The 25,267-nt window shown below is 39.5% G+C and overlaps 1 protein-coding gene across 1 annotated transcript in view; it reads right to left on the reverse strand.

Annotated features, from left to right (window-relative positions):
• Positions 1 to 6,646: 6,646 nt before the first annotated feature.
• Positions 6,647 to 25,267, reverse strand: part of ST6GALNAC3 (ST6 N-acetylgalactosaminide alpha-2,6-sialyltransferase 3) — a 597,383-nt gene continuing 578,762 nt past the window's right edge. The window contains exons 4-5 of the mRNA XM_061119995.1: positions 9,883 to 9,990; positions 6,647 to 8,823 (exon numbers count right to left, since the gene is read on the reverse strand). Coding sequence (XP_060975978.1) covers positions 8,637 to 8,823; positions 9,883 to 9,990 — 295 coding nt within the window. The 3' untranslated portion in view covers positions 6,647 to 8,636. The remainder of the gene's footprint in view (positions 8,824 to 9,882; positions 9,991 to 25,267) is intronic.

Raw genomic sequence — 25,267 nt, forward strand, 5'->3', positions numbered from 1 at the left:
TAGCAAGGAGAGATAAGAAAGCCTTTCTCAGTGATCAATGCAAAAAAAAAAAAAAAAAAAAATAGAGGAAAACAATAGAATGGGAAAGACTAGAGAGCACTTCAAGAAAATCAGAGATACCAAGGGAACATTTCGTGCAAAGATGGGCACAATAAAGGACAGAAATGGTATTGACCTAACAGAAGCAGAAGATAGTAAGAAGAGGTGGCAAGAATACACAGAAAAACTATACAAAAAAGATCTTCATGACCCAGGTAATCACAATGGTGTGGTCACTCACCTAGAGCCAGACATCCTGGAATGCGAAGTCAAGTGGGCCTTAGGAAGCATCACGATAAAGAAAGCTAGTGGAGGTGATGAAATTCCAGTTGAGCTATTTCAAATCCTAAAAGATGATGCCATGAAAGTGCTGCTGCATTCAATATGCCAGCAAATCTGAAAGACTCAAGAGTAGCCACAAAACTGGAAAAGGTCAGTTTTCATTACAATCCCAAAGAAAGGCAATGCCAAAGAATGCTCAAACTACCGCACAATTGCACACATCTCATATGCTAGCAAAGTAATGCTCAAATTTCTCCAAGCCAGGCTTCAACACTACAGGAACCGTGAACTTCCAGATGTTCAAGCTGGATTTAGAAATGGCAGAGGAACAAGAGATCAAATTGCCAACATCCACTGGATCATTGAAAAAGCAAGAGAGTTCCAGAAAAACATCTACTTCTCCTTTATTGACTATGCTAAAGCCTTTGACTGTGTGAATCACAATAAACTGTGGGAAATTCTTAAAGAGAGGGGACTAGCAGACCACCTGACCTGCCTCCTGAGAAATCTGTATCCAGGTCAAGAAGCAACTGGACATGGAACAACAGACTGGTTCCAAATCAGAAAAGGAGTGTGGCAAGGCTATATATTGTCATCCTGCTTATTTAACTTATATGCAGAGTACATCATGCAAAATGCCAGGCTGGATGAAGCACAAGCTGGAATCAAGATTGCCAGGAAAAATATCAATAACTTCAGATACACAGATGACACCACCCTTATGGCAGAAAGTGAAGAAGAACTAAAAAACCTCTTGATGAAAGTGAAAGAGGAAAGTGAAAATTTTGGCTTAAAACTCAACATTCAGACAACTAAAATCATGGCATGTGGTCCCGTCACTTCATGGCAAATAGATGGGGCAACAATGGAAACAGTAAGAGACTTCATTTTTGGGGGGCTCCAAAATCACTGCAGATGGTGGACCACAGCCATGAAATTAAAAGATGCTTGCTCCTTGGAAGAAAAGCTATGACCAACCTAGACAGCATATTAAAAAACAGAGAAATTACTTTTCCAACAAAGGTCCATCTAATCAAAGCTATGGTTTTTCCAGTAGTCATGTGTGGATGTGAGAGTTGGACTATAAAGAAAGCTGAGTGCTGAAGAATTGATGCTTTTGAACTGTGGTGTTAGAGAAGACTCTTGAGAGTCCTTTGGACTTCAAGGAGATCCAATCAGTTCATCCTAAAGGAAGTCAGTCCTGAATATTCATTGGAAGGACTGATGTTGAAGCTGAAACTCCAATACTTTGGCCACCTGATACAAAGAACTGACTCATTGGAAAGACCCTGATGCTGGGAAAGATTGAAGGCAGGAGGAGAAGTGGACGACAGTGGATGAGATGGTTGGATGCCATCACCAACACGATGGACATGAGTTTGAGCAAGCTCCAAGAGTTGGTAGTAGACAGGGAAGCCTGGTGTGCTGCAGTCCATGGGATTGCAAAAAGTTGTAGACGACTGAGTGACTGAACTGAACTGATATATGAAATGATTATAGTAACATTATATAACTCCTAGTATTTCAGGTCACTGAATGCAATATGACAGCCCTTTAATAAACCTGACATATAAGCATGGGTTATTATTACTTTTTTCCCTGAAAGATTCTCATTTTAAGATCATATTCAAATAAGGGTCTGTTATAGCAGGGATTCTCAACCTCTGGAATCTAATGATTGATGATCTATGGTGGAGCTGATGTAAAAATAAAAGAAATAAAGTGCATAATAAATGTAATGCACTTGAATAATCCTGAAACCATCCCCCCTCCCTAGTCTGCAGAAAAATGACCTTTCATAAATCTGGTCCCTGGTGCCAGAAAGGTTGGGGACCACTATATAGGTTTATTAGAGTACGCTAAGCTAAATTGTAAAATGAGAAACTATCCATATATGATATTCGACTTCAAGACTGCTGAGTTTCCTAGAAAGAAAATAAGGTAGAATGGAAGAAATGAAAGGAAAGGAAGGAAGTAATGAAAGAGAGAGGGAAGAGAGAATGCAGCCTTCTCTATTTTAAGCAGCTTGTGTACTAACTCAACTTTGCTAACATGTCTAACATAGCAAGAGAAACAATATACCTCAGCATCAGATAGTTAATGTTGACAAAGCAAATTTTGGAGGCTGACCGACGTCTTCTCTTGCCATTGTCTACAGTAGTATCCCAGAAGTCTTTCTGCCTCGGGTATTGAATCTCTCCCTCACTGCCACTCAACTCCCCCGCCCCCCACACCTTCAGTGACATATATTCTCTGGCTTTGTTCACCTCTCCTCATTTGTCTTGTCATAAAAGTAAACCAAACTGAAATATACCAGTAGTCCTCTGCCACTTAGTAAGCTTTGTTCTAAGGCATGTTGCTTATAAATAAAGCAATATGATGCCAAGGGAAAATAAAACCTCACCAAATGCACAACTGTGCATTTACAGTTTCTTCTATAAATAGATGAAGATTACAGGTTTTTAAAGTGAATGAAAGACTACAGCAAAAATTGTGTGAACTCAGAAAAATGAGTGAAGCATAAAATATACTGTACGTAATAGAAATGGGTATTTACTCAGTAGCAATACCAACAAAGTTAAACACAGGGAAGTGATTGCTTTGTAGGTTAGATAACAAGAAACCATGAAATGCCATGCTTTTGGTCCCTTTGGAGTTTCTTAGAAGAAACTGCTCACTAGTTAGGCAAATACTGGCTATTTATTTGTCAAGATGTTCTTCACTTTTATGAAAGTGAGCTTCTATTTTTCTGAAGTCTCCAAGGCAGGAACAAAAGGAAATGTATCCATGGAGAAAGAGGAGCTTTTTACTCCATTAAAAAAAAAAAAAAGATTAAAAACAACCAAAATAAATGATGTATTCCGCAGTGTTACAACGCCCAAGGACAGTTCTGATTTGATGCCTTAGCAATTTACATGGAATTTTACCCCAGTGGATTCTCTAAGATTCAGCAAAAATAAGCAATAGGACAGTATGTTATCTCTGAGTCATTTTGGAGCCTGGTGCGTATATTTCAAAATTCTCCTCTTCTAACAATATCACGTGAATGGGCTATAAGAAAACAAAAACAAAAACAACCTTTCAATCTTCATGGTGATTGAGTCTTGTGGGCATTTGATTTACTGTCCGGAGAGTACACAGACTCAAAGGTCATGTGCAGTGCAGAGCTGAGTGTGAAACCAAAGGGTAACATCTCACCTGTCATTGCAAATGTCTTATTTCATTAACCCAGGCAGCTGATTTGCTGCCAGGATGAGGCTCTGGGGACAATTCAACAATAGGACCTGCCAGTTATACCAGGTAACCTCTGTATTCAGCAGCCCTTAAGAGTATCAATGACTTTATCATCCTCAATAACAAAAGATGACATTGAGTTTTATCCATCCATTCTTTAATCCTCGAATTTTATGACAATAGGACATGGCCTAGAGTTACCAACAAACATCGGTGATAGAAAGTGTTAGTTGCTCAGTCGTGTCCAACTTCTTGTGACCCCATGGACCAGGCTTCTCTGTCCGTGGGATTTTCCAGGCAAGAATACTGGAATGGATAACCATTCCCTTCTCCAGAGGATCTTCTGACCAAGGATAGAACCTGGCTCCTGTATTGCAGGCAGATTCTTTACCATCTGAGTCACCAGGGAAGCCCATATAGATAACAGAGAGTATCAACAATTACTGAGCTATTACTTCAATTATGCAAATATTTCTATAGTTCAGTGGAAGAATTATTTTGATCATAAGTAGAATCAACATTAATTGGAGCCCTTGGCTTCCAGGAATAGTCTTCCAATAAGTCAGCATGCATTTTCCAGCTACTTTTCTGTGCTAAAACAAATAAACAATGTAACAGAGAAAGTGCTAAAGAAAGAGACATGAGATTAAGTCTCAGTACTGCTATTAGTCTGGTTTATAGGCACTGGCAAGTCGCTTCACCTCCACCAGTCAATTTCCTCAAATCCAAGATGCAGGAGTTGGATGGTTTGGTCTCTAAAGCCCCTTGCAGTTTTACAAGTCCAGACGATGTACAAAGGCTGGCACTGGCTCCTTCAGTCACGGGATCTATGTATACCATGAAAATGATGAGGTCTTGCCTTTTAAAACTGCAGTCAAGGAAAAAGCATTTTCCCCTCTTGGCCCTGGGACTATAAATTATTTATTGTGCTAAGACATGCAAGCAACTGACACTGGACAACAGAATTTGTTCTTTGCATTTGACATGCCACATTAAACACTATTTTTTTTTTTTAATGAGTCATCTGATTATATTTTCATGCTTATTGAAATTAAACTGAGCTTATAATTAATGTCCAGTTAACACCGCCAGGTGAAGTACTTTAGTGTTTTGTTTTGTTTTTTTCTGAGGAAGTGATGAGTGGTTCTCTTCTAGTGACTTTATACGTCTGGAAAGGTCAGTGAGGTCTCCTGTTCAGACTCTTGTTCCCACGTGAGCTGATTCATTCCAAATCCTCAAGGAGCAATCGCCTTATATAATTTTCTCTTTTTCACAATGGTCACAGTTTTCTAGCCATATAATAAAAATCATGCAAATCACAGTTTGCTTATGGTAAAGACAGGCTTATTTGAATAAGGGGACCAGTGTTCATTCACGTCAGTGTGAATGGAGCTTGATGCGATGTTTTTCAATGTGACTTTAGCTGAGCTGCCATTGGCAGAGCCGGTGATACAGATTGCTGTACTTCCAGGTCTGATTTGTGACTGCCGTGGCATATAATTGTGTCCTCAGTTCTGGATTTAGCAGCTTCTCTAGCTTTATTCTTTTGGCCAGCTGCTGATTGTGTTTTACATACTCTTAGCAATCAGTACATTTAATCTGGTTCTTCTTTTTTCTTCAAGATTCAAAATGTAACCCAACAAATTTCAGATCAAGTCTAAACTAGATTTTCTGTAATTCATACACATCAGTGAGAATACAGGTTTGCATGTATACCTTTGTATACACACAAACACACATGAATATACATTTATACACAGAGATTCTATGTGCATATATACAAACATCCTTCCAAATTGTTTTTCTTTGATAGATTTGATAACAATGTAAAATCATATATTTTAAAAGGTTTCTAACTCACATTACTACCATAAAAATACAAATAACTACTACTTATCACTAGACTAACTTAGAAAGGATTCAAACATTAATTTAAAAAACCGCTTTAAAATTTTCTTTCTTTTCATCAAGGATTCTGCAGAATTAAAAATAATATTTACTTTATTATTTTTAGTTTGCACATTTTTATGTTCATTTCAGAAAATCATGGCATTTGCCAGAGTCCATGTGCCTAGAGCCTTGGATGATATGGAAATATTTTTATTTTTTACAAATATTAATTAACTTCTGGGATACATACGTATCATTGATAAATGAGTTTAGCCAAATTTTTCAATGTTTAGATGCTGCGCAGAATCCCTTTTTAGTTAACTAGAACCTGTGATGTGGACCAGAAACTTGCACAAAAAGTTCTGTCCTTGAATTTTGCTCCTGTACCACTTGCTTCTCTATCAGTAAACCTTAGGTGGAAAATTTCTCAACATAGGACAAATTAGACTTTGTATTTCCACTAGCAGTAGAAAGCTGAGGGTAAATGGGACTTTCCTGGTAGCCCAGCAGTTAAGACTCTATGCTTCCAATGCAGGGGATGCAAGTCTGATCACTGGTCAGAGAACTAAGATCCCACATGTCATGGGGCACAGCCAAAAAGTAGAAATAAATAAAATAACAATAAGAATAATAAAATAATTTAAAAAAGAAGAACAGGAAATGGAAGCAGAGACTGTTAAGACCGCAAAGAAAAATAAGTCGTGTAGTTCGTAATTCTATCAAAATGATGATGGCACTGGAAGTCATTCAATTAGGCCTACACAATGAGAATAATCTGATTTTTATTTCCCAATTTTAGTGGAAAAAGGAGATAAGAGGCAACAATAAAAAGTGTAAAACTGGAGTTTAAGGGAAAAAAAGGGAAGGGGAAGCCCCCTTTACCCCTCCAAAGGAAACACTGCCTATTCTACACATATCTACCACCACACAGAGTGGCGTTGCAGAAGTCTCCATCACAGAGCACCACAGTGAGGCAGGAGAACACGGATGTTTTTTGAAGTTTCTCAGTAAAACAAATAGGGTTGGCTTTCCATTTACCAGAAAACTAAATCAACTATATTATGTCATTCCTTGAAACACTCTGATAACCAAGGTTTCCTTTTTATTTAAAAGTGGAACTTCTGTATCACAACAGGGGGAAAAAACAGTCTGTATTACAACTGTGATATTTTCATCTGTTTATTTTCCTTTGAGTGGGCATTTCTATCCATCATTAGCTTGCAAAAACTAACATATATACAACTGAAAGTCACATGAGGAAACAGCAAAAGAAAAACAACAATAACAATTTCAACAATGAAAGTGGCACTTGGTCATTTTTATGGATGTGAGGACTGAGGTATTGAAATGGCAGAAGAGAACAGAAAAGAGGATTTTGCACAAGAGGACCCATTTTTAAGGATAGCTAATGGTGGGACTTAGCACTGGTAGAGACCTACAGAGAGCTCCTGAGGTGAAAAGTATCATCACTTCCAGCCTCTGAAACAGGCTGTGAATTGAGCCCAGCTTTGTCCTCTGAATACTGGTAAGGATGTCTTTGGTCTCTGAGCTCCTCTCTCAGTAATTTAACCCTCTAATATTTGACAAGCAATGAGTGTCTGGAGAACAAAGTAATCTTAAGATGGAGACAAGAAACTATATTTCTCTGCTTCTATTCCTTCCTGTTGTCCCTTTACCTCATCTTTTCCCCACCTAAATGGAGTCATGGGAAAAAAATCAAAAGTCCCCTTTGTTCACAGGGGTCTTAGTCTATGGCCAAGACCCATCCTTGGGATACTTTCTGCATAATCTTGATATAATACATTTATTTGGCACTGAAATCAATTGGTTGCTAGTCTACACAAATGCTATTCTATACAAATATTAGCAAGGGGAGCAATCTGGAATATATTAGAGCAATTAACAAATTATAGATCATCTGCTAATATGTCAGAATGTGTAGGCAATAGCCCAGTGGGGTGGTCACGGGTGTGACATGAGACAGCATATGTGAAAGACTCTACATGACAAGACACTTTGGACATCAAGGTCATTATTATTGTGTTATTGTGGTATAGCAATTGATACACTCTGGAGAAAATAAACCCCCAAGAAGGCAAAAGCTCCAGTCAAATTAAATACAAGAAATCATTTCCTCTCCATGTCTAACAGTTGGCACTTGGCAATGATAATGCAATGTGTGGAGAGACACATCTTGGGCCTATAAAATAGAAATTTGAATATACAAATATATATTATGAAGTATGGTAGGATACAAATTGATGTAAAAATATGCTTTGCTTTCCCTGTTTCATGATTTTCAAAAGCATCAAATTTTGCGTTGTTGGATGTTGTAGTAGAGTTAGGAAACCCTTTTGGTTATGTTTTAAGAATGTTTTCACAGTATATGTTATTACAGTGTTGGTATATTATATGTTAAATAGCTTTCTGAAATATTTAGGACTTGACCAAAAATAACTAAACATTAATACAGATCATTCTAGTAATATGTTTAGTTATATTTGGGGGGGCAGGTAGTAAGAATGGAGCTAGTTGGCCCATTCTGAATGAAGTGTTTGAGATAGTCAAGTAATCCTGATGGGTAGGGTGTCCATGGTATCTTCCTCGTTAATAAGGAAATGGCCTGAGGCTTTATCTGTTGGAGGTACTGTAGGAAGATGGTAAGTCAGACAGAGGTTTCTTCCCTGCCCCAAGGCCAAACTGTCACTGTGGCAAGTTTACCCAGAGAGTATTTCATGGGTCAGTGTTTGACAATCAACCATTCTTCAAGATGGTGGAGCTGCTCAGGCTCAAGAGACCAGAGTCAGTAACCTTGCCTCATGAGGTCAAATCCCAGGGATTTTGGAAGTTATTCACCATCCAAGAATCCTGGGCAGCTATCTTGAAGGATAATCTTCCAATTTCTTAGGTCACTGTTGTCATATTACTGGCCTTCATTTCAATTCCAGTTAAATTATAAAGTGCAATATGTAATGTTGAACCTTCAGAAAGAACATAATGAGCACAACCAGCCTCCACAAAATCCCAAGTTCAGATTACAGGTAGAATCACCATCCATATCTGAGAATGTACAGAAACTTGATCATCGTTGTTGTCTTTATCATCACCATCATCAGCATTAGCATCATTAACATCACAATCTCAGCATCATGATCATGTCAAGTGGTGTGGCAAGGTCAGAAAAGCCAACATCAAGACACTGTCCAGTTTGGGTGTGTAAATATTATCCTGTGTTTCTTGGCCCATTTAGCAAACACTTTCTTTTCAGTGATAAACCTATGCCCCCCATATGGGGCATGTTCATGAAGAAAATATTCATCACATTCATCTCTTCCTTGTTCATAGTAATGGTAGGGGACTTTTCTATACCCTTCTGTCCTAGAAAAGAAAAAAAGAAAAGGGGAGAAAGACTGAGATGAAAAATGAAGCACTCATTTATTAGAATCCATTATGTGCCCAGTAAATGCATTACTTGCAAACCCATGCCTGATTCTTGTCCATGAACTCAGTTAAAAGCTATTATACACAAAAGCTTTTAGAAAGACACACCAGGTCCTTAGTGCTTTAATAAATCAAATAAAATTTATGCATCACACCAATTATATGCAAACATAGAGCCATTCTTTGAGGGAGGAAATGGTGTATAATGGAAACAAACTTTGGATAACCTGATTGCTTTAGCAGAGCTTGAAGAGGCTTAATGATTTTCAGAGTAAGATATTTGGTTCATCTGTGCTCCATTATGCTTACAGTTAAAGTAGAAATATTTGATTATGAAGACTGTGGCTTAGGTACCATTTGACAATACGATTAAAACACTCTCTGAATGATACTGTGCCAATTGTTGGTAGGGAAATCTATTTCATTACCTTGATGAAGCATGGAAGGTTTGTTTTATTATCTAATTAGAAACTATCCTACCAGCAGGGATATACTGTGGATAAACACATGCATTTTAAATAAGGATCTGACAGATTACTCACTTAGCAGTGAAATATAATTTCCAGGAATTCTTGTTAAGGTATCAGCCTCTCTGAGGCTTCAGGACATTTCGTCCTTCAAGATCAAATATAACCATTGAGTAGATAGCCATTCATCAACCATTCGTGCAGCAGAAACAACAAACCTGTTGTGCAAATTAAATAACCATTGAACTTATTCTGTATTTTCAAGCCACAAGTCCCTGATATGCCACAGACTAAAGGAAAAAGGTTCCTTCTGACATTTGACATTAGACTGTGGTAAATATTTTTCTTTTTATCATCCCTGAAAGTCACAACTTGATGCACTGACAATGAAATGTCATGTCAGCAAAGAATGCCAGGAAATAATTGTTGCTTTATCCGTGTCTCAGATTTATGGTATTAAAATGAATTGTGATATTTTGACAAGATATCAGGATTGGAGACGCATAAAAATAATTTCCTGTGATCTTACTTGCAGTAGGTGTCATTTATCATCCCGTAGACGTGAATGCCGTAACAGGCATCCATGGCCAGAATGAAGGTGAACCACCCCGTGCTGAGGTAAGAGCCAGACTGGACTCTGTAGGGGGAATGAAAACAAACAAACAACAAACAAAACAACACGGAAGACACACACAGAGCAACAGCAAAGGGTGATGAGAAATGAGCAACCTTTTATCAAAAACACAGCACTTGTTATCAGGAAAAAACATAAGGAAACTTGACAATCTATCAAAGATACACACTTATTTTGAATTATCTCTGAATAGTTTATAGGCATGCTTTCACTCTTAGTACCTTAAGCCTAGAAGCTATGTTGTATGGAAGGGAAGCCATATGGCAAATATCTGGAGTCAAATAATCGTGCTCCCTTCAGGTGAAAAATAATTTATTTGACTTTCCGTAAGACACAAATTAGTGCTGTATATCAGAGGACAGGTTTTCTCAAATTGCTTGGAGCGCTGATGGGAGTTGAATGATAATGGTGTTTTCTGACTTACCTGGACACATCACTTTCTTGGGAGGCTTGCTGGGCTTCTAAGTGAAAGTTGGATGTGGTATAAGTGAATGACTTGGTATGTGAAAGCATTTGAAAACTTTTCCTTCACTGTTTTCCAGGCATCATGGGACAAGATTTTTCCTTTATAAGACCTGTGTTACCAACCTCCTGACCATGTTTTAACTGAGCACCTACTAAGTGCCCATCACTGCTGTAGATGACACAGATATATAAATATAGTAGTATCAAAACAAGGCTTTTTGTCTTCACAGAGGCTAGAGGATTGGATCTGAAGATGGCTATGTTATAAAGGTTGATCAGGGAAGGCCTTTTTGATAATAGACACGAAAATATGGGGAAAAGAGAGGGCAGGAGAGGTAAATGGGAAGAAACCATATGGGCCTACTGGGAAGGCAGCCTCATGGGAAGGCAGCCTCATGGGGGCAGTCTTTCAACCCCCTCTTGGTCACATAAGAATAGGCCTTGGGTCTGGAACACTTCCTTACCAAGGAGTTTTCACAGCCTGTGCTGGACTTACCACCTCGTGTGGGAGTAACCTCTTCTGTTTCACATTGAGTCACTCCTTTGCTCTGCCTATGTGACATATGGCACCTGGCCAAACTCACTGCTATAACTCTTCCCTGCAAAAAGGGGATGGGGTCCTTTGTTCTGTGGCACAAGAGGGTTGCCCGCAGGCCAACAGTCCTGGGTCAGCTGCTGGGAGGGACCTGCTGACTGTGGCCTGATGTCTTGCTCTGTCTCTTCTCTATGCGAGGAGAGCTCTGTTCCAGCACTCCACCGTGCCCCAGAGCGCAGTGCTTGACTGTGTTCTGTTTTCTTTGGTGACTCCAATACCAAGATACAGTGGGCAGAAGTGTTTGGACTTCTACTCCTGGCGATGAGCAACAGATGCCACTTGTTCAACAGACCATATGAGGGAAGAGTGTTCCAGGAAGTGTTCCATATCACAGATACGAGGATGTGTGCTCCATATGTTTAAGAAAGAGATCGGGATGGGGAATACGTGTAACTCTATGGCTGATTCATATCAATGTATGACAAAACCCACTGAAATGTTGTGAAGTAATTAGCCTCCAACTAATAAAAAAAAATTAAAACAAAATAAATTAAAAAAAAAGAAAGGAAAGAGATGGCAAGTAGAATAACTGAAGGGGTAGAGTAATTAGATTAAGTGCTGATTTGAGGAGTCTGTCAAGTTGCAAATGGCTCAAGGGAATGTTGGATGAAAAGCTGGATCTCCATATTCGTCTTTGGCCAAGATAACCCAATCCATCCAAAGCAGATGACTGCCTATCTCCCTAAAACTTTCCCCGTAGGGGCATCTGGGTCACCCCAGGTTGTTTGGCAACCGTGTAGCACCACTTTCTAAAAAAGACCAAATTTCCAATCTTCCACCTAGATGTCTTGGTAAACTGGCGTGCTGTCATCTCTTTTCCTCCTGCACTCCACCACCGGCACAGCACTCCCACCAGCAGTTTTTCCCACTGATGTTCAACATCCTTGCTGCAGTTCTGCAGGACCAAGCCATCAGTGTGTTACAGTTAGGACCCTGAATCCTTTCATTCTTCTATAAACAGTCACCACTTAGTCTCAGATCTCAACAGGTAAGCATTTCAGGAGCAAGGAACTCACAGCGAGGGTTGATAACTGGATTTTTAGCCTTTATTTTCATCAACTTTGGTTGATTTGCAAAGAGAAACAAACCCAGTGCATCTATATCCACCCCCTCTGCCAAATATTTGTCACTGAGTCTGAAATGCCAATATGTAAAATGACTTCCTTTATATCTCCTGGTGTGTCTTCTAAATGGAAAGCATTCCAGAAACAGTACCACATCGAGTTACATGCACTTTCCTCTGTGACAGGAACAGTTGCAGCAGCATGGGTTTGGAACAAGTGCCAAATGGGTGGGAAGACACACCACAGGGAGGGGAAGATATAAGAGAGCAACTTTGCCTATAGTACAGTGCAACCTACAGTCAATCCTGCAATTCTGGTGTCTGAGGAGGAGCAGCAATGACGGGAAGTGCTTAAAGCACCATCTGCTGAAAAAGTCATTGGAAAATTGGGAGAAATCAGAAGAGACAAGAGTCTTGACCAAAAGCTCCCAAATCAAATCTAGAAATTTTATCTACATACTGATATTATTTTTTCCAGTTTTTCTTCCTGTTGAATTGTATTTTTTCCCTCTTCTTGCCTTTTCCTTCTACTTTTATACCTTCCAATCCTATCCATTCTTCATTACTAGGCTGACCAAGCACTAGTAATGATCATAAAAAATTACAGCATTTATTTGCACATGATGAGAAAAGACGGGTCTCACATATTTACCCACTTATTCACCTTTTTTAAACAAACATTCATTGGGATCCTATTATGTGCTACTGACTATGCTAGAAGTTGGTGATGAATATTTTCTTAAAGAGCACACTGTCTAGTGGGGAAGGCCACACATGTTAAAGCAATTAATCACAATATAGGGTAACAAAGCAGAACCTGTGTGTTTCAGAGTTAGTACCGAGCACAGTAAAGAACTGACTGAGGGTGTCTGGTTTCCCATTCCAGCTGTGACATGACTGGAATGTGAAGCTTTGGACAACATAGCGTCTTTGGGGCATCTTAGTTTCCTTTTCCCTAGAATGAGATTGTTTAAGGCTTACCTAAGGTTTACTCTTATTTTAAAATCAAATGATTCTGCGATCATCACCCATGATAGTCAATCTGTTTTCATCTTTAGCCACATGGCAGTTCCATGTTCCATGCATGTAGGGTGTGTAATTAACAAGCATATAACACAATTGGTCAGGTCACAATAAATGCACATTTGTAACATGGGAATGCCTTTGAGTGCCTGGGGTGTATATAGAAAGGGTGTACAGTTTTATCTGGCAGTGGTGGTGGCTACATTCCCTCAACTTTTGGAGAGAGAAGTTCCATATTTTTCTCTTTCACACAGTTGCGCCTGGAAGGTGCTGGAAGGGCTGTCTAAAACCAAAGGCACCACCATACCATTGAGGGTAAAGATTAATTTGAGTGAGAAAAAAAATCTGAATTAAGTTAAATTGGTTTTCTTTTTAGGTGTTTTGCTAGGAGCTGGTCCTTCCACATAGTTGCTGTCAAGGACCAAGATAGCATCAGAGCCCCGAGACAAAGGGAGGATCGCTCGTGAGACATATGGACCCCTACTCAGTAAAATAAGCTCCCCTGGCTCTTTCTGGTCCAATTCACATAGTTGTTTCTGAGAGTCCAACAGCCAGGTTTTCCTAGCAGAACCCTCAAAGGATAAATAGGGTACAGTTATCAAAGTGATTTCTCTGTGTGTTTGTCTTCTCTTTACCACAGGAAAAGAGAGTCAGGAATTTCAGGGTTTGGGCTCTGGTCAAAGATCTTTCCATCTGTCCACCTAATAAGGAAGTTTTTACCCCATTTCTGATATCGATGGCTTTTTTTTTTTTTAATCGATGGCTTTTAAGCTTCAACTGATTTATTTTGTCTCTGGAGAGACAGCATAATAATTAGCTCAAAAACTCTTCAGGCAAGCTGTGTTGCATTTGATCCAGACTAGGAGGTTCATACTGCCCCAGTGTCCTGTCCTACAACCATCACTTAATTAAAGAGTTGCATTTTTCGCACCCCCCTCTCCGGTGCCTCTGACACATTTAGGATGTAAAATCATATGAAGTTTCCTACCATAATACTTGCCTGGGCTAGCAAAGTGGTTTCTTCTCAATACTCCCAGATAATATCCATATAATGATACTTGCAGTGGTAGAATGGCAGCTGCTGGATTAATAGAGGTATTCTTCCAAATAAATAAAGGGGCTTCCCCTGTGACTCAGTTGGTAAAGAATCTGCTTGCAATAAGGGAGACCTGGGTTCAATCCCTGGGTTGGGAAGATCCCCTAGAGAAGGGAAAAGCTACCCACTCCAGTATTCTGGCCTAGAGAATCTCATGGACTCTATAGTCCATGGGGTCACAAAGAGTCGGGCACGACTGAGTGACTTTCACTTCACTCCAAATAAATGCCCTGATGATCTGGGTTCCTAAGGGAATTCTCTGGCCTGGAAGGCACTTTATCTGGGAATTCTTGTAGCTGCACCATTTCTAAACTTCCCTGCTGTGTGGGTATACTAGAAAGGAAGAAAATAAATTTTACACCCCAGTTGACCTTTTGGAGGTTCAATAGAATCAGTGACAAAAAGACTTGAGGTGATATATGTGAAGTTGTTTATGCTTCTTAGCTTGGAGAGACCTAGTTTAAGGCATAACTATCAAATGCCTTAAAAAATTCTGAAAGGGTCACCTCTTGGGCCAAATATTGTCTTGTAATTTGTCAGTCATGCACATAGCACTATGTACCAGCTGGTCATCAGCCATGACACTTTTTATACCTTCCACAATTGGGGATCGATAAAAACAATTATTGTCACCTACAAATAAACAATCAAGATTCCCATAGGGATGATAAGAGAATGTTAGCCCCTAATTCAGTACAATAGGAAAGCTTAAATTAATGCAACAGAATAATGAGCCATGCAGGGAGTCGGGGGGGGGGGGGGCGGGAAAGGAAGAGTGTTAAAAGGAAGCTATCAATCATTTGTTTTCACCAGCCAGCTTCGCATCCCACTGCTCCTTGGTAATCAAGATACTTACCACTTGGAAACTGCTAAAATTTACTTGTTCATCTCTTGGAAAAATGATGCTGTCAACACCTTGATGTAGCACATACTTGAAGGCATATCATTTAAAATATGATTTCTCATCTACTTTATTACCAATAAAATATAAGCTACCATGCCTCTTGATGTTTACCCCTGTTCCTCGATGCTAAAGGCCATCACGTGGTCACAGGTCTATGTTGTTTGTCATGCTAGCCTTATTTTTTTTTTTACCAATCCCAATATCTGTGGCTGTCAGTATTCTTCATTCACCTGCATCCTTGCTTCTAAGGATGTTCCCTCGTCTTCTCATTTGCGGAAACATACTACGAAGCATTTTTCTCCTAATGCCTGGCAAGCTGGAACTTTCTAGTGAGTGACATGTCCCTTTGGGATAATTTCGGAGGAGGAACTGAGGAAACAGAAATGGTTACTTTTCAAAAGAAAGCTGACTTACATTGAATTTATCTATTTACAGAATGCTCTCATGACTGAGTGACTAAACATACACACACACATAGGATGCTCTAATTATTGAGCACCATAAGCTCAATGACTTGGATTCTGAACTCGAGAAGCTTATACTTTGATGGGCAAAATAATAGCACTTTCTCTATATCAGGGTTTTTAAATCTTGGCTGTTTTAGATGCGATAATTCTCTGTTGTGGTGTATGCACTGTGTAATAAGTTCTCTTTCATATTTCACCAGATTCCTCTCTGTTCCAAGCTCCTCTGAGCTCTAAGAGGACAGTAGACTTCTTGACTTGCTGGTGAATGGTCTTTGGCTGTGAGAGACTTGCCATGGGGATGTCTCTGACCCCTAATCCAGGCTCTCCTTATGTACAGTTCCCATACTTTCTGCTCACTGTCCCACTGGCTTTCCTTACCTAGCCAAGCATCTTGACAAGTCTATCTGAAGCCATTCAGGTTTGGTGTATACTGAATTATTATCTTACCTTGCAACACAGCGCTAAGAATCAGCATACTCATTCAGCCTAAACCCAAAGGGAAGTCCCTAGCCTACAATGGGGACTGTGCAATGGGGAAGGGAAACCAGTGTCAGGGAACAAGGATAGGAGTCCAGTTGCCTCCATCCCTGTGGCTGCTGCTTCTTCACAGAATGGTTCCTTTGGGGGCCTTTGTTTCTACTGCTTCTAATCCATTTCTTCTATGATTCAATGCAAACAAGGCCCAGGGCATTCCAAGTGAAAATTTCAAAAGCATAATAATCATTTATCAAAGCCCAAAGGGGATCCAAACCCTTCCAACAATAAAGGTTTATTGGAGAGCACAATAGTGGCAGCAGTTTCTGCTAAAATCTGCTATACTCAGGAGCAAAAAGGGAATTTTAAAAAAGACTTAATCAATATTTCATGTCTTATTTTAACACTATTGGACCTCAGTTCTCTCATCAATACACTACACTGGCAGGATAAATAAAAATAGTAAAGTAAGTTTCTATATACCTTCCTAGGGAGAAGGAGTATCTGGCAGAATACAGATTATTCAATTAAAAACATTCTCCTATTTTTTTCAAAAGCACATGGATAATGAAAGAATATATTTAAACAAAGAGACTGGCCAGGAAAAATAGCTGATGATTATCAGTAGCACCTTGGGATTCAATCTAATATTGTGAACCAGTCTAATGGAAGCAGAGCTCAAAGTGTGGAAACAATTTCAGCTGTCCCCAAGTCATATATTTTTGTATATCATTCAATAGTTGGGAGCTATGGTAATACTCTGGAGTTTGCCCATTATATTAGCACTATATATTTGTACTATCTATCAATGGGACAAGCCCAGCAAATCTTTAGGCAGCAACAACTTTCTGCAAATCAGGTAGCAGAATTCTCCATCTGGGCTTGAATCATTTACAGATGGGCATAAACTTTTCAAATGGATAAAAATGTCATACTGTGGAAGATTCCTAAAAGAATGCACTGGACAAAAGGAGTCTAGGTCTGGAAAATAATGAAATATGGACCATGGGTAAATGGAGAAAGCCATAAATCTTTTAAGGCTGTACTACCATCCCGATCAGCTAATGCAAAAATGCCTGAGCTAATCAGTAGACACTTGGACTATAAATATAACAAATAGTTTTCCTGCCATAGAATCAACAGGACTCTGACTAGTGATGAATGCAACAAAATTGTACAAAAGGAGCATAATAAGAAATGACTGTGTTCTTTGCAAAATGTACATTTAAAAGTAAAATGGTTCAGCTCCCAAAAGTATGATTTATGGCTGCTGTAGAACTAGAAGATACCACTCACAAAAATTACTTTGTTCATTCATCTCAGAAATTAGAAGGTTATTTTGCTCCTGCCCTTGGGCTTTAAAGCCCCTTCAATTGGAAATGTTGATTTCTGGGATTTCATTCAATTTCTTAAATGAACAATGGAACCTCAGGAATGACAGGGATGGATAGTGGAGGTCTCTTTGGACCACTTCATTAAAGCAGGACTAGATCCTTAACCATATAGTATTGGCTGAATCGTATCCCCTCTAAATTTTTATGCTTAAGTCTTTACCCTCATTTTGATGGTGTTTGGAGATAGGGCCTTTGGGAGGTAATTAGCTTTACACAAGGTCATGAAGTCAGGGTCCTACTGATGGCACCACTGTCCTTATATGAAGAGGAAGAGACCAGAGCTCCCTTCATGTTACACGAGGACATAGCAGGAAGGCCACAAGCCAGAAGGAGAGTCTCACCAGAAACTGATCTCAGGCTGCCAGCTTCCAGCACAATTAGAAAATGAATTCCTATTCTTTAAACCACCCAGAGTATGGTATTCTATTACAGGAACCCAAGCAGACTAAGACAATGGGTATCTCTTGGGGCCCTCCCCCAACAAACATGACCCCCCAACTCTTTCTGAACTCCCAAGTCTAGTCACATGGGTCCATTTATGGCTCCTTAGTACATCTTATACCTATCAGATTCTGCCTTTTGTTTCTCTTGACTTGTGTATATTTTCCATCTTCCTGAAATGTTCCCCCTATATCCTCTCTAGTTTCTAATCTTATCAAGCTTTGATTCTGCTTATCCTCATCCATTCAAGAAAGATTTGGTGACTGCACTATAGGTGTGAGCCACTGTGCCAGGCAAGGGAAAGACCAAGCTGCCCTTGATCTCAACTCAAGGTCAGGGTGGGGAAACAGACTCAGTGATTGTTTTAAAAAATAGGGCTATCAAAAGAGTAATCCCTCTACAGGTGCTATGAGAATACTGAGGGAAGAGCAACACCTCCTGCTGGAGGGAACTGGGGAAGGTAGGAGGTGAGAGCTGAGCTGCAGACTAAGGGTAAGAAGACCAAGCAGATAAAGCAACAGGAGGAGACCTCTCAGGCAGGGGGAACTGGCTACGAGACTGTGCTGAGGTATGTGAGCAACCAGCATACAGAATAGTTCTGCTCTGCCCTCTAATCTGGAGCAAACCTCAAAGCATCATCAGTACTTAATTTCCATAATAAATTGTTGGTTAGAGACAGGATGCACAAGTAACGCTGATTTATTTATCTTCCTTACATTATGTTTTGAAATATTAGAGATACCTTGATGTTTTATATACCTAGTTTTTTTCAGCTGAAGGAAATTTATGGATCTGGTGAAAGTATCCAGGGGAAAAATGGGAGAATTATATTTTTTTCTTCCTCATTAAATTCCTCATTAATTCAGAACTGAGGAAAATGTAAACAATATATGACGAAGAATAAAAACAATTTAAAAATGTGTGAGGCTATTGGAGGTATCCAGTGGTGTTCATCTGTGTTATAAACTAAGTCACAAGTCATGAGCAAATGCATCTAATCTCCATGTAGTCTCCAAGCAGACTTCCTCAGTATACACACAAAGGCTCTCTACTTGCTCCACTTAAAAAGAAAACAGTTTTTACATAATCATATAACTTGTCGAGGGTTTTTAAATTATTATTATTGGACATATGAAAATGGATACCATTGCTGCTTTAAAGACATGAACCCTTTGCAGTTGCTTTCTGGTCAAGAAAGTCTGCACTATACGTTCTCTACAGCAACATCTCCTCTGCTCCGTGAAGCTTCTCAGAGACGGGATTACATCATGTACCCAATCTCTACTCTGAATAACTGTTGCCTTCCCTGGACCTCTGGTTTTTCTAAAGGGCCCATAATTTTGAGGATGTGAGGTATTATGGATAGCCCATGTGATTTCTAGTTTCAGACCATTCAGGCTACCATAGAGGCCCTTGTCTCAATGACCATAGTTTTTCTATCAACTTTCCTATGCTAGATTGTTTTGATTGTTCCCTCCTTGAACATGGCTTGCTCATGCGTCAGTAACTTTCCTGCCTCACTGCTTTAGGCTTGGCCAAATGACTTGCTTTGACTCATGAACTATTAGTAGAAGTGAACAAGGAGACAATTCTCAGTAGAGATTTTAAGTATTACATGCTTCCTGTTTCTTACATTTCTTCCCTCCATCATGAAAACAATACATCCTACATAGTGAGTGTTCATTCAATCTGGGTCCCATGCTGCAGATCTGAGCCCCAAATTAGAGCTAAATTCATTGAAATCAAGAGGAGTTATAGCTGATCACAGATCTATGAGTGGTAAATAAACATTCTTGTATGCCACTGAGTTTCAGGGTTATTTGATAAGCAGCAAACTGTTAAGTATATTTTTTGATAAATAATAATTGCTATCATTTATGGAGAATTTATATGTACTAGACATTGTGCTAAGGGTAATATATAGGTCATTTTGTTTAATTCTCACAACAATCCCATCCTTTGGGGAGAATTAATATACAAATGAAAGTTCGGGAACGTATCAAGGACTTGCCCAAAGACTGTCATACCAGAGAATTCAGGTTCTCAACTAAGCTCTCTCTTGCTTACCATCATTCTAGCATTGCCTGAGGTATCACATGTCTGACAGTTCAGTTCAGCTTAGTCGCTCAGTCATGTCTGACTCCCCCATGGACTGCAGAATGCAAGGCCTCCCTCTCCATCACCAACTTCTGGAGTTTACACAAACTCAAGTCCATTGAGTTGGTGATGCCATCCAACCATCTCATCCTATGTCATCCCCTTCTCCTCCTGCCTTCAATCTTTCCCAGCATCAGGGTCTTTTCAAATGAGTCACCTCTTTGCATCAGGTGGCCAAAATATTGGAGTTTCAGCTTCAACATCAGTCCTTCCAATGAACACCCAGGACTGATCTCCTTTAGGATGGACTGGTTGGATCTCCTTGCAGTCCAAGGGACTCTCAAGAGTCTTCTCCAACACCACAGTTCAAAAGCATCAATTCTTCAGTGTTCAGCTTTCTTTTTAGTCCAACTCTCACATCCACACATGACTACTGGAAAAACCATAGCCTTAACTAGACGGACCTTTGTTGGGAAAGTAATGTCTCTGCTTTTTAATATGCTGTCTAGGTTGGTCATGACTTTCCTTCCAAGGAGTAAGTGTCTTTTAATTTCATGGCTGCAGTCATCATCTGCAGTGATTTTGGTCTGACAGACCAGCCATCAAAAGACCTCAGGTCTTCTGGTTTTACTGTTAACTATCTAGGAAATCTTGAACATGTTGCTTCTTCTTTTTGGGCCACATTATTTTTTTTCTTGATGGCAGAATAAGAGGATTGGCCTAGGTAGGCTTTAGGTCTTTCATCACTAAAATTCTGTAATGTAGTTGTATGTAATAACCTAATCCATGTTAGAGAGATTATAACTGTCTAGCTGTATTTTTAGCACAAGAGTTATTATCACCACTTTATGGATATATTAATAGCTTTACTGTTCAAACCACCTTTTAGAATTTCAGCTGTGGTCCTGTTCAAACAATGGCTTTAGGCCATTGACATGGATATGTGCATCAACTTTAAAAAGAAATAAAAGGGTAAGTCCTGAAAATAAAGATCAAGTTTCTAGGTTTACTTCATTCCCTAGGCATGGCTTCCTTTCAGTCCTAGGTTCTGTAACATTTTAATAAATTGTCCTCTTCAGCTTGTGTCAGCTGAAGGAGGCATCTGTTCCTCGCAACCAAAGATTTAAAGTTGGATTGGTTGACCTCCAAGATCCTTTCGAACATAATGAGTCTACTTAATACTCTGGGTATAATTAGGGAGTCAGTTCTACCAAATCCTTAATTCTTATTAGCAGTCACTATTTGATCTGATCCTAGTTCTATACTTAAGCTTAAATAAGTTGCTTCTTTCTAACTTACCCTTCAACTTATCTTGAAATCATGCCCTTCCTAATTGATGTAGTCTTCAGTATTCTGAATGCTAATCACCTTTCTTTACCTAAGGCATAGGTGCCTGTTCCCTGCTAACCTGATAAAGGTAATTAAGGGAAGGTTTTGACTTTTTCTCCTAGTTTTCTTATCAGCAATTCCTTCTGCATATACTTTCCTTAAGACTAAGGCAGGGAAAAAACAAAATGAAAGATTATAATCAGGTAGGAGAATATCTAAGTAGATAAGAGATTTTTTTCCTGCCGCTTTTAGTTTTTAGAAGAGAAAAGAACTGTCTCACTTTCCCTTAGTTTTTTAAGTTAGTTGGAACTTGAGTTAAACCAAGCTTTTCCTTTAGAAATAGTTCTAGTACAGAATCAGACTCAAACTTGCTTTCTGAGCCTTGTTTCACTTTCAAAGTGAAAATTTCTGTATAAAAATAACTTTTTGAAAAGTTGAGGTATAACTGACATAAAGCATTATATTAGTTTCAGTTGTACAACATAACACTGTGATATTTTTATATACTTTGAAATGGTCACCACAATGTCTAGTTATCATTTGTCACCACACATAGTTACAGATTTTAAAAGATAATTCTTAAACAACTAAAAGTTTTAACAAGGGTTAAGACAGAGACTTGAGCTGGTTTCACCCCAGTGAAGGAGAACTGGGAATCCAAGCTTATTGCTAAGGTCTCCAGTACCATTGGGATCATCATGAAGTCAGCTCCAGCCACAGCCAAGCAACCAGCTACACACAAAAGTGAAATTTCAAAAATACATAGCAGCCCTGAACTTCTGGTTAAAATGATGAATTTTGCTGCAATTTCCTGCCTATCTGAATCTACTTTTTTTCAGTAACATGGCTTAATAAATCCTGAGGTGAATTATTTTGAGGGGAACATTGAACTTCTCAGATGGTGCAGTGTGGTCTCCCTGATAACTTAGTTGGTAAAGAATCCGCCTGCAATGCCAGAGACCCCGGTTCGATTCCTGGGTCAGGAAGATCTGCTGGAGAAGGGATAAGCTACCCACTCCAGTATTCTTCGGCCTCCTTTTTGGCTCAGCTGGTAAAAAATCTGCTTGCAATGTGGGAAACTTGGGTTTGATCCTTGGGTTGGCAAAATCCCCTGGAAAAGGGAAAGGCTTCCTACTCCAGTATTCTGGTCTGGAGAATTCCATGGACAGTCCATAAGGTCACAAAGAGCAGGACACGACTGAGTGACTTTCACTTTAACTTCTTTCAGGTGGCACAGTGGTAATGAATCTGCCTGCCAATGAAGGATTTGCAAGATGTCGGCTCTATCCCTGGGTCAGGAAGAGTAGGAAATAGCAACCTGCTCCAGTATTCTTGCCTGGAAAATCCCAAGGACAGAGGAGCCTGGTGGGCTACTGTTCATGGGTCACAAAGAGACATGACTGAGCACACATATTTATTGTTAATAGGAAAAGTTATGCTGTACCCCTTTGCTCCCATCTATTAAACTACTTTTATGTAGCTCACTAAAGAAGGACAATTCAATTAGAAAAGGTCAGAAGCAACAACTGACACATAGGTCTTCAGGGATTGAGAATTTAAGTATATAACTTAGAGAAGGAGGTTTTATTTGTCATTTTTCCAATATGCTGACTTTCATTGACTACATTACGCACAGTATCTTTGCCAAATTATAGGCCATCAGCAGTGTGTCAAAGGGCACACTGATCTAATTCTTCTACTTCAGCACCCAGGGATTCCTAAGAGGGGCATCTGTCTGCTCTAGCAGAACCCCCGAAGTCAAATGACTTGGTGATGAACTTGTCCTTGAAACAGTCAGAGCTAATGGTGTCTCACTTACTAAACAAGATTTTTGTCCACTAAAGTAGAATGTTATTCCAATTTAATTCTGCCCAGGAATTTTAGTCCTAAGAAATCCATTTTCTTCTGTATCCTTGAGATGGGATAGGGTTTGAAGTCTATGCAGATTTTCCAACTGAGCTAGACCCCTTGCTTCATGAAGAGAAGAATTTCTTTCATGGAGGTGTGTCTTCCCCATAGTGTTGATACACAGGTTGGCTGGCAATCTGTGCAGAAAGGAGCTGTGTGTTTTTTGTGTTTACTTACAGTAAGCTTGTACCTGGGAAGAAGTCCTTCTATTCACAACCTCCCCATACCACAACTTCTCCTGTACTGGGTCTTTTTAGTTAAGGACCAACTTTCTGATCAGAGAAAAGATAATGGTAATAATTCCATTCTTTCCAGCAGAAGAGATGACATTTATGTGTCTCTGGAATTCTTCTGGGCCAGTAATTTTTTTTCTTATTGAAGTATAATTGATTTACAATATTGTGTTAGTTTCAGGAGTGCAGCATAATGGTTCGGTATTTTTGCTAGTTATTGCAAGATATCGGGTATAATGCCCTGTGCTATGCATTTTATTCTTGTTACTGATTTATTTTACATAGAGTAGTTCATATCTGTTAATCCCTTACCTCCCCTCTTCCCTTTCCCCTTTGGTAACCACAAGTTTGTTTGTCTATTTCTCTCTTGTGTATACATTAAGCTCAGTGATTTTGTGAATCCAGAGTAGACAAAATTTCATAAAGTGGGAACTAGAACACAGAGCAAAAGCAATAGATCTTAGAAAATGCCAAAAGAAATATGAAATAGAACTTAGAAAATGCCTCTCATTTGAGAGCATCTGATTAAAATGTGAGTGCTGTTTTCTCCACAGACTTTCCTACATTGCAACAATCACAGAATGTCAGAAATCTCTATGCCTCACTATAAAAATGAGAAGGACATAGGAAAGCAGTTGAGAAGCTCCTCCGCCTTGCATCTTTGCTTTCACCAGTTGGTGATAACACTTTGTGCCTATGTTTCTAACTAAAGGGGCTGCAAAGAAATGACTAGAAGAGCTACTGAACTCTGAAGGCTGTTGAACAGCAGCAGGAGATGAACAGAATTGCTCCTATTTTAGGAGCCCACAAACTGGCTTCCCTTCATTCCCCCTCTCTTCCCCTTCCCTCTGCTTAGTCTTAAGTGTCCATAATCATGCCAAGAGGATGAAAAGAACTCCATTGTTGCTTTTTGTAGAGAAGATATATGAGGCATGAAATTTTGTGAAAACCTCACTCCAAAATAAGAAAGTAGAATGAAGGGAACTTAGCCTTCCTGCCTCATGAACCAGATAAAAGGAAGTGTCGAGTGATGCCAACTAACTGGCTTCTTACTAGCTCCCCCCTCATCATCACAGCCCCAATCCTTGGGCTGCTAGAGCCCAGCATTCCAGACCCCTCCACCATTTTCTCATTCTGAAAAACTCTTCCCTGTCATCAGAGGCCAATATCTCTGATGTGATGATTCTGACTCCAAAATCCTATCCCTAGGGCTTCCCTCATAGCTCAGTCAGTAAAGAATCTGCCTGCAATGCAGGAGACCTGGGTTCAAACCCTGTCAGGAAGATTCCTTGGAAAAGAAAATGGAAACCCACTCCAGTATTCTTGCCTAGAGAATCCCATGGATAGAAGAGCCTGGCAGGCTACAATCCATGGGGTTGCGAGAGTTGGACATAACTTAGTGATTAAACCACCACAATCCAATCCCTTCCTTCTCCCAGGGACATCCTTTCTTCCTCTTTAGTACTTAGGTCCCACTCTCTACCCCCAGAGCCTTGGCTCCACTTCCCAGACACAGCACTGATTCCACTCTCTGTACAGGCATTGCTTTCATCGTCTGTACCTTTTCCCAAGCTCCATTTACCACCACGCTACTGATAATGGATTCTGATTTTGTTGTCCTAGGGGTAAAGTCTGATATTTGTACTTAGGAAAAATCCTTTTGAAAAAAAAAAAGAAGCGTTCCTGGGTGATTATAATGTGATGTGTGTATCCACGGTTGAAAATCACTGCTATAAATGCTTGTTAGGTTTGGGGATTCTATTAGAAGTTGAGTTCCATTTTATTATGAAT

Source organism: Dama dama, chromosome 20 (assembly GCF_033118175.1).
Source record: "Dama dama isolate Ldn47 chromosome 20, ASM3311817v1, whole genome shotgun sequence".
Lineage (NCBI taxonomy): Eukaryota > Metazoa > Chordata > Mammalia > Artiodactyla > Cervidae > Dama > Dama dama.